Raw genomic sequence first — 14,068 nt, forward strand, 5'->3', positions numbered from 1 at the left:
CAATTGCTCATTACCATTTAGCTTTAGATATAATTCTGATTCCTTTGCTTGAGAAGTGAGGGCTCATCCAAACGAGATACTCTTAGAAATATATAACAACAAAAAAAAATAATTTCTTAATATAATATAAAAATAATAATAATAATAATAATAATAATAATAATAATAATAATAATAATAATAATAATAATAATAATAATTATAATAATAATATTAATAGTAATAATAATAATAATAATAATAATAAGTATAATTCCCTTTGTTCATCCCTAAGGGGAAATCTTTCTTTAGGATCTATTGCAAAGGAAGACTGGAATAACCCAGGCATCAGCCGCAGTGCAGCACTGCAAAGTGAGCTAAGGCTAGGTGACTTGCGGTAGTCAAACTCGGTACCTTTTGGGTACGAAGCAAAGACCGCACCGTTGAGCCATGCTGTCCCATGATGAATTCTTGATGAATCGATACTTAAATACTCTTTTTCTCACCGATCCACAGACTTGTTTGTGTCGGAGGGGATGGGACATTCTCCGAGTTGCTAAACGGTCTTTTGGACAGAACATGTTCTGACCAGGGTACAGAACAATCTTTTCGACATCAACCAAGAACTCCAGATCTCAGAATCGGCATCATTCCTGCAGGTTGTTTAATTTCCTTTATCTATTTTTTTTTTTTTTTTTTTTTTTTCTTGTAAAGAAAACCAAATTTCACGTGGCCTGTTGGTAGGGTTCTTCTCTTCCTCTATGTTTAAATTATTCCATCCTCTCATTGGAAAAGCCTGTCATTTCTTAGTAAATATGTAATCGTTCAATAATACTTTGAAAGCGTTGAATAAAAAATTTATTCAACGATTGCAGAATATTTTCCCACATTTTATTGGTGTAAAATTAGGTTTAGAAGACAGCAGATTGGTAATGATAAATAATCTTTTGGTGCGCATGAATACAAATCCAACGTTTTTAATTTTGGGTCGAATTGTCATTCAAGCAGGAGAAAGATACAAATTATGTTGAATAGAAGTACTAATACCATACCATTTGGTACAAAATATCTAATAATCTTACTTGGAGGGTGGAATAAACATATTCTTTTTTCATTTATTTCTATTTATTAAACTCGTTATATTTTTATCATGCAATAATACATACTCGCAAGCTCGTTGTGTTATTGGGCACGATAAAAATAACTCATTTAATAAATACAAAGAGATGACAGAATCGTATATTCATATATTGACAGAAATTTACAGTATCATTTTTATAAGACTTCATCAAAATCCTTTGACTACTTAACATGAACATCTGGATCAAACACTTAAAACAAATTATGTTTAACACACATACTCCGGTGTAGACCATAAGAATTTACCACCTCTCTCTCTATCTCTCTCTCAGTCTCTCTCCCCTCTCTCTCTCTCTCTCTCTCTCTCTCTCTCTCTCTCTCTCTCTCTCTCTCTCTCTCTCTCTCTCACACACACACACACTATCTGTGAATATTTAGTGGATATTCTGCTATGTTTCTCTTTAGAATAGAGCTAAATAACAGTTTAAAGTAAAATTGATCATTCATTACAATAAAAAAAAAAGACCCTTTGAAACGGCATTACTACTACCTAGGCATTTCACAAAGTTATATAATGATAATCCATCAAATATGATAAATAGATAATAATAATAATAATAAATAAAATTGCCTTTATTCATCCCATAGGGGAAATTTTTCTCTCGGGTCTATTCCAAGGGAAGACTGGAATAACCCAGGCATCGTCTGCAGTGCAGCGCTGCAAATTGAGCCAGGGCGAGGTGACTTGCTCAAGGCCACACAAAGCATCGAACTCTGTACCTTCCGGGGTACGAAGCAAAGACTGTACCGCTGAGCCACATTGCATATATGATGCCAGCCAGAAGTAATTTTGATTATGTATCCTTAATGTTGCCCAAACTCATCATTACAAATAAGCTCTCCTTATGCATGTTCATTTTTTACATATTATTATTATTATTTTTTTTTTTTTGTTATTTTTTTTTTTCCTATTTTGTCTTCTTTCCCAGGTTCAACAGATGCAATCGTCTACTCTTTAGTGGGGACAAATGACCCGGTAACTTCTGCCTTGCAAATTATCGTTGGTAAGTTTAAGTCAGTTAGATTCCTTTATCACAGTTTGAGGCTGTTTCAGAGCTGCCAACTCCTTTATTTTCTCAGGATTTTCCTCCCAAGACATTTTAGAGTCCTAAAAATATTCTTTATTTGATCATTCATAATCGAGTGATATTTACACCAATATAATCAGCTGGAAGGTTTATATTGTTGTTGATTACAGTTTTCTGTGAAATTATTTTACAACGACGTATCTCACCTTGTTTTAGCCTTTATTGCATTCAAATTCAATGGAAATTAAATAAATTTGTTAAATTGCGTATTCTTGTGGACACAGGTGCATTATTTTCATTTAGACTGAAACCAGAATAATAATAAGAACTACATTACTGTATCTTGACTGTGATAAAACGGTTTTTGAAAAAAAATCTCTTGATTATTAAGTCAAGATCATATTTTAACAGTCTATTCTTGATTAAGTGATATTCAGGGTTGGCAGCTCATGATTTTGTTTGTGTTCCATTGTGACAGTATTTATCCGTTGTTTTTTTGACTATACCATTCTCATCTTTTTTACTGAGCCATTATCGAAATGTGTCGCAAGCGTTGTAAAACCCTTAAAAATTAAAAATAAACATTTATTGTTGTGATATCCTCTTCTTATTGAGTCTGATTGATAAAATTGATTCCATCTGCTAGTTTGAAGCACACTCTTTTACCAAGACGGATGAAGGGCTCTCTATCTATCTCTCTCTTTATCTATATCCATGTTCTAACTTTTTTACTTGTTTTTGCCAACAGATTTGTTTCTGCCTTTTGACTTCGTAAGGGCGACTAAATTCGTTACTATAGATATCTTTTGTTTGTGAAATCGTGGATAGAATTCGCGCTCCTTAAATTGTCGAGCTTTCTTTACGATTCATGCATATCAATTTCTCATGAACATATCTATCTATATATATATATATATATACAGATAGACAGACAGATTTGTGTGAGACAGTCATAGTTGATGTATATATATATACATCAACTATGACTGAATCACACAATTCTGTCTGTCTATCTATATATATTTTTATCTATTCTTCTGTACCAGTTGTTGATAATGTTTTGCGATCATAATTCTGATTAACCTTTGATCATGTTGTTTATGTACCATTTCTTATTCTTTTCTGTGTCACATGATGGAACAATGCCGTTTCATTGGTCAAAGAGAATGCACCAAACTCACATCTTATCCTGCTGTTTTTATGTATTGATCTGTCACGTATTGATCTGTCACGTGTTGTTTTTTTCTGTTCCAGGTGACAGTATAGGCATGGACGTCAATGCATTGTACCACAAAGATGAATTTCTCAAGTATACGATCACCATGTCAGGGTACGGGTACTACGGAGACTTGTTGAAAGACAGCGATCGTCTTCGATGGATGGGACCCAAACGATATACATGGTCTGGTATGTTGGATGTGAAAATTGATTTTGAGTGATTTTGTATGTTGCTGGAAGTTGTGAAAGAAAGTATGCCATTGTATATTTGTTATTATTATTATTATTATTATTATTATTATTATTATTATTATTATTATTATTGTTATTTTTATTGTTATTATTATTATTATTATTATTATTTTTATTATTATTATTATTATTATTATTATTATTATTATTATTATTATTATTATTATTATTATTATTATTATTATTATCATTATTATTATTTTATTATTATTATTATTATCATCATCATCATCATCATCATCATCATCATCATCATCATCATCATCATTATCTTCATTATTATTATTATTATTATTATTATTATTATTATTATTATTAGGCTAGGAGCCCCTTTTATTACGAGCACGTTTGATTGATATTGCCCTATATACATGCTCAAGTTTTAATTAATTTTTTTTTTTTTTAGAATTGCTTATCACTTTCTGATATCAAAGTAAATGATAGTCAGGTGTGTTAAGTTGTGCTCACATAAATACAGGGTAATTTGATAAAACGGGAACACTTCAGGGCTGCTATGTTTATTGCAGTAAATAATCATGTAAAAGATGCTTTTATAATAATCACCATTTTTTATTTTAGTTTTTTTTTTTGGGTCACCAGGTATTTACACATATTAGTTTCTATCTTTATTAACTGTCTCTGGAGTAAAATATTTTTTTAATTTTCAAAAGCATTTTCAGTTTGTTCTGTTTCCGATCTCTTCAGCCAAATTCACATCAAAGTTTCCCACTTTCAGGAGTCAAGACTTTTTTTGCCAACAAGTCGTACGAGGGGGAGGTTTCGTTTCTGCTGGCCTCTGAAGAAGATGGACACCCCAGGGATAGTTCTGTTTGTTATAGTGGGTAAGTTTTGTTATTGCGTCAGTCCAAAAGTGACTGTCTTATATATCAACATTAATCATCGTTATTACCACCATCCCATCATCATCATCATTATCATCATCATTTTCTTCTATTACTACTACGACTACTAATTCTCCTTCTTCTCCTTCTTCTTATTCTTCTTCTTCTTCTTCTTCTTCTTCTTCTTCTTCTTCTTCTTCTTCTTCTTCTTCTTCTTCTTCTTCTTCTTCTTCTTCTTCTTCTCCCCCCCCCCCTCTTCCTCCTTTTCCTCCTCTTCTTTCTCCTGTTCTTCTCCTTCCTCTTATACTTTTCCTCGTCTTCATAGAAGTGAATGGTGCCGACTGGGGATAGGCTAATAATTAATGCACCCAGATTTTTGGGCAAAGTCTTTCAGGAACTTCATGATTTATTTCAAATGTCTTTTTTTAAAAAAATGTATTTCGTTTATTTATTACTTTCTTTCTTTATTATTATTATTATTATTATTATTATTATTATTATTATTATTATTATTATTATTATTATTATTATTATTATTATTATTATTGCCATTTTCAGTTGTGAAAAGTGCCAGAGATCAAGTCAGAGATTACAAGAAACAAATGCCAAGGATATTCAGGTGGAATCTGACGTTGTTGGAGGTGATTCTTAGTTATTGAGAAATTTAAATTTAGCTTTTATATAGCGCAATATCCACTAAACGTGCTCAAAGCGCTTTACAAGGGGTCCCTGGTCAACAGCAACATTTAACATGTAAGACGGGACATGACGCCTGTTAGGCGATATTATAATTTTTCGGACAAAGACAACGCTGTTAACGGCCAGGTACTCATTTTACACCTGAGTACGGTGAGAGAATGTGAGTAAAGAGCCTTTTCCAAGGACTCAACTATGCGCCGAGCGCGAGGCTCAAACCCAGGACCTTCCGATCCGAAAGCGAGAGTCATACCACTAGACCACATAGCCGAGAATTCTCTTTTGTCGCCACTTTGGCTCCTGTTGCAGTGCTACCAACCTAATGGGGGAAAAAATGCGTCTTGTTGTGCATTTGCCTTCATTGCACGCATTTTGCTGAGGATTGTACGCGTTGTTGAGCGGCTATGTGGTCTAGTGGTATGGCACCCGCTTCAGATCGGAAGGTCCTGAGTTCGAGCCTCGCTCGGCCCATAGTTGAGTCCTTTGAGAAGGCTCTTTACTCCCATTCTCTCACCGTGCTCAGGTGTAAAATGAGTACCTGGCCGTTAACAGTGTTGTCTCTGTCCGGAAAAAAAAAATTGTAATGTCACCTAAAAGGCATCATGTCCCCTCTTACATGTTAAATGTTGCTGTTGGCCAGGGACCCCTTATAAAGCGCTTTGAGCACGTTTAATGGATATTGCTCTTTATAAAAGCTCAATTAAAAATTTGTTTGTTTGTTCAATTTGTACAAGTTTTTTTTTTCATACACCCTTTTAGTTTCGTAAACACTATGATTTATTATATGGTCCAGAAGTTCGTGTTGGGAGTTCAATATATATATTATCTGGCTTGGTCATATCTGATTTATATGTTGATTCTGGAAGACTAAACTAGTTATATCGTCGATGGAAAGCAAATTTATTGATAATTCAAATATCGATTATACTTTTGCTAGTATGATAAAATTGCTCATAATCAAAGTGAGAGCTTGCAGTTTTTTTTTTTTTTTTTTTTTCTGGATTGTTGGCATTTTTTTCAGAATTTTACTCATTTTTAGGTTTCCGTGGGCAAGGGTTGGCAGTACTGCTCTTGTTAAAAGTTTCTTATAAACACGAATGAGAATTGAGAGTATGGCGTTGTAAAGCTGAATGGAACAATACCTTAACAATGTCAGTCTCTCATCCTCTCTCAATCACCTTAATTGTTTTATTCATTGTGCTATGTTGACAAAGGGGAAACCCGAAACGTCCATATCATATGTCTTCGTTAATTAAATTGAATTTACTTTCCATTTGACTATTGTTGTTTATTTCTTTGAGCTTCTAGCAGCAACATTTGTATATGAATCAACAATTTTTTTACGTCATAAAGTTGCTATCTTATTATCATAATATTTTGTTTTTGTTAAATTGAATTCGTATCACTTATTCATCACCACTTGTCTTACTGTAATATGTTTTGTTTTATATCACTGTAAAGCGCTCAGAGCCTGTGACAATGGGGTAAAGCGCTATATAAATGCCATTTATTATTATTATCAGTACTTTTCTCGCTAAAGTTGACGTTATTATTGAGTTATTGATTTTTTCTTTCCCTTTTTTTCTCCAGATTCCACTGCAGCCAGTAGAGCAAACTTGATGTGTAAGAGCTCCTCTGCTTTTTAGTTAGTTATTTATGGATGTGTGTTGGGGGGGGGGGGGAGGTTTTCTTATGTGACAGTATCCACTACTCTGTGTCTAATCCTCCATAAATGTGTATTTATCTTCGTGTGTCTGTCTTATATGTATTTGTACACTAGATGCCATATAATAATATTGATAATAGTAATAAAGATCTATGATAAACCTTTCTGGAAAAGATAAGGTTTCAGCTTTTTCTTAAAATCCTCAATGCTGCTCGCGAGCCTTACTGACAAAGGAAGCGAGTTCCAAATTTTGCTTTATAGAAAATTAACTTTTTTTAAATGTTAGTTTTATTTTTTCAAACTAATCTAAGGAATTTTCTGAGAGTGCTTATAGTGGGGGGGGGGGGGGGGGTTGATGTTTGCTGTTACAGTTTCTACTACTCTGTCTAATCCTGCATAATCTTTGAGTGTCTGTCTTGTAGATGGATGGATATTTTTTGTATGTATTTGTACATATCTAGTGGTTTGCTTTATAATAATAATGATAATAATAGTAATAAAGTACTCTTCTATAGCGCTAATGTCGAAACCTCAAAGTGCTATACAATATCACTTGACAAACCGTAAACACAATGCATTCAAAAGACTTATACAGCAGTCGCACACATTAACTATACATGTTTCACAAAATAAATTCAAAAGTGATATTGGGCAAATGAAAACTAAAGATAAATCAAACAATAAACTAATCGAGCTGAAAAGATCTTTGATAAAAATTTATGGAAAAGATAAGGTTTCAGCTTTTTCTTAAAACCCTCAACGCTGCTCGCGAGCCTTACTGACAAAGGAAGCGAGTTCCAAATTCTGCTTTATGTGTAGAAAAGATCTGTCTCCAAAGTTAATGAGCTTTTATTTTGACACTAAATAGAAGTTTTATTTTAGTTTTCTATGAAACTAATCTAAGGAATTTTCTGAGAATGTTTATAGGTTACAGATTATTCCGTCTATTGTTGATAGGAACCGCTTGGAGGAAGCGCTGCGTCACATGATCACTTTTAGCGTTGATCACTTGAGCCCACCAACTTCAATTTGATTTAAATTCTATATTATTATTACTATAAAATAATGGAGCCAATGATTATTCACTCTAATCCACAGTGAAGAGCGGCTGGCATCGAGTGAAGGGCAAATTTTGTGCCATTAATCTGGTGACTATCAGCTGTCGCTGTGACCTCAGTCCTCCTGGTATGGCACCATTCTCACACCTGGGCGACGGATGTATGGATCTCATTCTGGTACAAGACTGTTCCCGTCTGCAATATCTGAGACACCTGACCCGAATTCCAGACTTGAAGTCTGATCAGGTATAGCTTCTACACTCACTCAAATCACTCAACCACTCAAATCTATCGCACTGTCTGGTACTTGAGGCAACAGCACTCACTCACTCATTCCTCTCCAGGCTTGCTGGCCCTTGAGGCGATGCAATAGATCTTCACCTGGTCCTGTCAGCAGTTATTCTTGGGGCCATCTCTCGAAGGACAGACCTCTTTGCTTTAGGTCCCTCTCTACGGTACGTCTCCAAGACTCGTTGGGGCAACCCTCGCTTCCTCTTTCCTCGGGCTGTCCATTATCAGTGTTTCATCAGGTCTGCGACAGACATGCTCTAACAGTTGCCATCTTCTCCTTTTAATTAAAATTAATTAAATTAAAATTGAGATTTATATAGCGCAATATTCACTAAATGTGCTCAATGCCCTATACAAGCGGTCCCTGGTCAACAGCAACATTTAACATGCAGGACGAGACATGACGCCTGTTAGGCGATATTACAATTTTTCGGACAAAGGCAACGCTGTTAACGACCAGGTACTCATTTTACACCTGAGTACGGTGAGAGAATGTGAGAAAAGAGCCTTTTCCAAGGACTCAACTATGCGCCGAGCGCGAGGCTCGAACCCAGGACCTTCCGATTCGAAAGCGAGTGTCATACCACTAGACCACATAGCTGTTTCAAGGAGACTCCAGAGACTCCACTTCAGCTCTCACTCTCAGGTCCTCATTTGAGGTTGCGATAGCCAATGTTCTTGGTCTTTCACTTTTAGGGTTGCAGTTTGTCGGCTGAGGGCCCTGGGCTTTAAGTTCTCTCTTTACAATTCTTCTCCAGGTTTCCTTAGGTCTACCTTTGTTTCTTGTTCCTTTTGGAGTCCTGCGTAAAGCTGTTTTCGGGATGCTTTCATTGGCATTCTATAGACATGACTGAGCCACCTCCAACGTCTGGTTCTGATGGTGTCTGTGCAGCTATGTGGTCTTATGGTATGACTCTTGCCTTTTGGATCGGAAGGTCTTGAGTTTGAGACCCGCTCTGAGCGTCATATAGTTGAGTCCTTGAAAAAGGCTCCTCACTCACATTCTCTAACTGCACTCAGGTGTAAAATGAGTACCTGGCCATTAACAGCATTGTTTCTGTCCGCAAAAATTATAATATCGGCTAACAGGCAGCATGTCTCATCCTACATGTTAAGTGTTGCTGTTGGGTAGGGACTCTTTGTATAGCGCTTTGAGCATGTTTTTAAAAAAAGATAAAATTGGACTGTTTATATGAATGGAAATGTAGCAATGACTATGAAAAATGTTTTTTTCTCTTTTTGAGGAAAATTTTTGTCTAAAATCCAAGCCCTATCTTCACTGAGTAAAAATGTTTTTGAATTTTGAAAACCCATTCATAAATAAACAAGTTATACAGTTTTAAAGGTGTCATTTATTTGGATGACCCGCAAAGAGGAAAAAAATGCGAAAATATGGGACGCTTTTTCGGCATTTTTTTTTTTTCGACCTTTGGTTGTATCTTGCGTAATAAGTGGATTAAAAGATTGAAACTTGAAGAGCAAATTAGGATGGTGTTTTGTAAAATACGGGAAAAGTACTCGTCATATTCATATGAAATTTTACAACCAAAAAGAAGAAATGTTCATGTATTACCTTGTCAGCGACAAAACCTCCACGCCCGGTAGTTTTAGAAATATTTGACTCCAAAGAGTAAAAATCTATTTTTAACGGTCTTCTGGTAATCGCACGAGTTTTGTCGCTTGACATAATCCAAAATGACCCTTTTTCTAACTGTGTGCCAACTTTCAGTCATATTCATCGATAAACAGCGTCGTAATTAATTTTTTAAAATAGCATATACGAAACGGCTTCGTCCCATATTTTGATGCGAATTCGGGCACTTCGTGAGCGAAAAAGAGGCCCAAAGATTTTTGCGGGATAGTCATTGCTAGGAAATGACCTTTGCATTTCCCAGGATTCTGATATTTTTTTTGATTAGCAAATTGAAACAATGAGACAAAAAAGGTCTACATCTAGATTATATTGGGGGTCTTGATAGCTCAGTTGGTAGAGCACTCGCTTCACATGCAAAGGGACTGAGATCGATCCCGGGTGCAGTCGAGATTTTTTCCTGATCCCCCTGTCCACCCAGCAATGAATGGGTAGCTGAATCGTAGATTTGGTGGAAAGTACTTTGCGATAGACTAGCGTCCTATCCAAAGGATAGAAAGCAATTGCTATTGTCCGTTTCAAGCTATAGAAACCGGGATAAACTCCGGCCCCATGGGCCGAATGGCTCTGAAGGACTATTTTCTTGTTTATTCTAGATTATATTATATGATAGTTCAAACATACGGCTATTTGGGGTCATGGCGATATTTTTATCTTAGGGTGTCCCGTCAGCAGAAATGTGGTTTCTTAGAAGTATGTTAAGAATCTCATGGACAGAGAAGAAAACTAATGAAGAAGTATTAGAGCAAGCTGAAACTAAAAGGCTATTAATTCGTACAATAAGAAAAAGACAAATGCAATTTTTAGGACACCTAAATCGACATAAATGTATTGAACATCTTGCTCTCACAGGAAAGATAGAAAGTAAAAAGAGTAAAGGTAGACCAAGAAAAACATATTTAAATAGTTTGAACAGCTGGGTGACAAAGAAAGAGAAGAGTAATATTAGTTTTCTGAGGTTATCTGATCAAAGAGATGAATGGCGTATCATGATCACCGATGTCTGGCACAGACTTGGTACTTGAAGAAGAAGAAGGGTGTCCCGTTTTAGCTCTATGAAATGTTGACCACTATGCTTAACTTACTTACGAATATTTTTGTTTCTCCCATCCACTAGTTTGACTTTGATTTCATCCAAGTTTACCGAGTCAAAGAGTTCAGTTTCCAACCGGCCAAGGAGGAATGGGAGGAGGAAGATGACGATGTCGTCGGTGAAGGGGAGGCAATGGGAAGTATGTGTGGAGGTGGGGCCAAGACCAAACACAGACACAGTCAGATGAAGTCCGTGGCCAGTCGGAACAGCGTGTGGAATTGCGATGGAGAAGTTTTGGATCACCCAAGTCTTTATATTCAGTAAGTGTTTAGTTTATATATACAATTTTAAAAACTCAATTTTAATTTTTTTTAAAATTTCTATTGGCAAAAGTCTTCATCAAAAATTACAAACTATGGACTGATTTTGGATTTTTGTTGTTATTGTTGTTGTAATGACTGTCGTTGTTGTTGTTACTGTTGTTATTAAATATTCTTTTTTATTCATCCCCAAAGGGAAATTTGTCATTAGGGTCTATTCCAAGGGAAGACTGGAGTAATTGCTGATGTTATTGTTTTTATATTATTATTATTATTATTATTATTATTATTATTATTATTATTATTATTATTATTATTATTATTATTATTATTATTATTATTTTTCTTTTTAAAATTAATATTATTATTATTATTGTTGTTGTTGTTGTTGTTATTATTATAAACATCATTATTATTATAATTGTCATTGCCTTCATCTTGAATCATCTTCATCACCAGTTTCATCACCACTATCATGACTCTTTTTTTAAAAAATGTATCATGATTGTTCTTTCTAACCATTTCAGAGTGCATTGTCAGTTGATTAACATGTTTGGTCGGGGTGTGGAAGAACAAAGCAAGGAAGTCGTCTTTCAATGTCCCACCTGCTGCTCGGCCTATGACTAAAGGAACACCCAACATTTACGGACATTACAAGCGCAATCGACAAAGTACATTCTAAGCTGTTAGACACTGTGGGCTGTAAAAAGATGAATACATCAGCTTAAAATAACAAAACAAAAAAACAAACAAAATACCAAATACTGAACATTTCGGGCTTAGATGCCTTCTTCAGCCAACATCAAAAACAGACAATCTGCCATCAAAAACAGAAAATCTGCATTCAGCGTAAAGTATGACCAGTTCAACTTTTATTATGAATCACTGAAGAAGGGTTTTGAACCGGAAGCAGTCTGCATTAAGTATTTTGTGCTCTTTTGAAGCTGTTGTCTTAATTCTTGTACATTGTAAATCTACGGACACCATGACACCTCAATCAAGGATGCCAATTATCCGTACATTTACGGAATTCAGTCTGTTATAGACCCTCAGTATATATTCCAATCACCTGTTAAACGAAAAAAGTAAGTTTGTTGTAAGTCATAAAAATGTAGTTGAAATAAGCAATGATAAACATTCAATCGATTGCATTTCTCCAGACAGACTCACTTGTTTTTGTCTTTTTTTGTTTTTTTTTCGTTTAAAAATCAAGTGGATAACAACAGTCTAGAAATCCATATTAATTTTTTGATTTAAGCATTTTATTTTACCTCTTTTAATCTTCATAGATTTAAAATGATTTTAAAAATGAACATTGTGCAGATTTTATTGACTTTTTTTTTTTTCAAGGTTTTTCTATTTTTAGAGAATTTTGTTTCACGTCAAATATTATCGCCAAAATTAGCAATCATAAGCAGTTGTCCAATGCATTTTTTAAGACGTGATCTCTGGTTTTTGTTGTTTTTTGGGGTTTTGTTTTGGTTTGGGTTTTAAATCTAATTCAAGTGGATAATTTTTCTCAAGAAATCCATAGATTTTATTTTTATTTATAAATATGTTTATTTTATTTATTCTTTTTTTTCTGTTATTTTGAATTACTCATTTTATGGATCAAATCGCATAGGCAATAAAATAATGTTTTGTCATGTGCTTTCTAAATTATCAAAATGATTTTTAATGTGAAAAAAAATAAAAAATTCCAGCATAAAAATTTTAAGAGTTTTGAATATCAGCAGCTTATTGAATGTTAACAGGTTCAATAGTTTTAACCGTGTGTTTCTAGTCACCGATTTTAAAGTTGTTTTAATGTACATTTTACTTGTATTCCGAATCCATGTGCAGCACCTTGAACACTTTGAAATGGGAAATAGGAGAGGGTTGGCGGAGGGGGGGGGGGGGGGGGGGGGTACAACACTTATGTTGAATAGAAAATATATTTATCACCTTCCCAGTCCTCCCTCCCCACAGATATGTGAAGTTCAAACAAAATGGTTAGCAATAAGAAATGTTTAACCATCAGTAGCGGAAAATTTATTCCATGATTTGTCATAATATATGGTTTTATTGACATGAACCACGTTTCACTCCCCTAGATTGTAAAAGGTAATCAACAAAAATGAATTTAACAGCATAAAAAAAAAAAAAAAAAAAACAAACAAACAGAGGATGTTTCGGGCTCAAAACCCTATGATTTTGACCCGGATACGTTACGTGTTTTATATTAAAAAAATTTTTTTTTAAGCTGTTTTATTCATTTTTGTTTTTAACTTTTTAGGAGTAAAAAATGAGTTGATTTGTTTGTGAAAATGTAATGCATTGTACATATTTACTTCCATGTCATTTTTCATCTATCATTAATTAATTTAAAATTTTTTTTCGTTACTGTTAAATGAAAGCCATAAGATTTAAATTTTGTAAAGAAACCTTTTATCAAATGACCAATTATCTTTCTTCTTATTCACGTATCATGTGTGGCGTGTTTGTGTGTCGGTGTATTGTAGTATTGGAAGGTAGGAAATAGTTGAAATTGAAATATCAGGTTCTTCATGCCTGCCTACTTTTACGGATCGTCCGTAATTGTGACAATTACGGACTTACTGAAATGGATTTCACAGCAATTTGCTTGCTGTGTTAGAGAAAAAAATATTTATTACTTTTAAGTTACCGCGATTTTACAAGTAAAAAAAAACAATGTTCCATTATTTAAAATTTATAAAGTCTCCTGCTCAGTTTACCCCTTTGATTGGTAATTTGATCACGAACTTCTAATGGTGGCTGTCAACAACAAAAATTTTTTTGGACGTATAAAAAGTATGTCGCATTTTTTTTTTTGGGGGGGGGGGGGGGGGGGGGGGGGGTGGGGTTATTAAGTATTACGGAAATTTTAATATCTG

The 14,068-nt window shown here is 34.5% G+C and overlaps 1 protein-coding gene across 1 annotated transcript in view; it reads left to right on the forward strand.

Annotated features, from left to right (window-relative positions):
* Window positions 1-13,330, forward strand: part of LOC144975421 (ceramide kinase-like) — a 22,472-nt gene extending 9,142 nt beyond the window's left edge. The window contains exons 6-14 of the mRNA XM_078919470.1: window positions 496-638; window positions 2,049-2,123; window positions 3,402-3,554; window positions 4,354-4,459; window positions 5,018-5,100; window positions 6,746-6,778; window positions 7,920-8,125; window positions 10,939-11,174; window positions 11,702-13,330. Of these exons, the coding sequence (XP_078775596.1) occupies window positions 496-638; window positions 2,049-2,123; window positions 3,402-3,554; window positions 4,354-4,459; window positions 5,018-5,100; window positions 6,746-6,778; window positions 7,920-8,125; window positions 10,939-11,174; window positions 11,702-11,801 (1,135 nt within the window). The 3' untranslated portion in view covers window positions 11,802-13,330. The remainder of the gene's footprint in view (window positions 1-495; window positions 639-2,048; window positions 2,124-3,401; window positions 3,555-4,353; window positions 4,460-5,017; window positions 5,101-6,745; window positions 6,779-7,919; window positions 8,126-10,938; window positions 11,175-11,701) is intronic.
* Window positions 13,331-14,068: the final 738 nt, after the last annotated feature.

Source organism: Berghia stephanieae, chromosome 6 (genome assembly GCF_034508935.2).
Source record: "Berghia stephanieae isolate SIO BIC M18660-M18661 chromosome 6, UCSD_Bste_1.3, whole genome shotgun sequence".
NCBI lineage: Eukaryota > Metazoa > Mollusca > Gastropoda > Nudibranchia > Aeolidiidae > Berghia > Berghia stephanieae.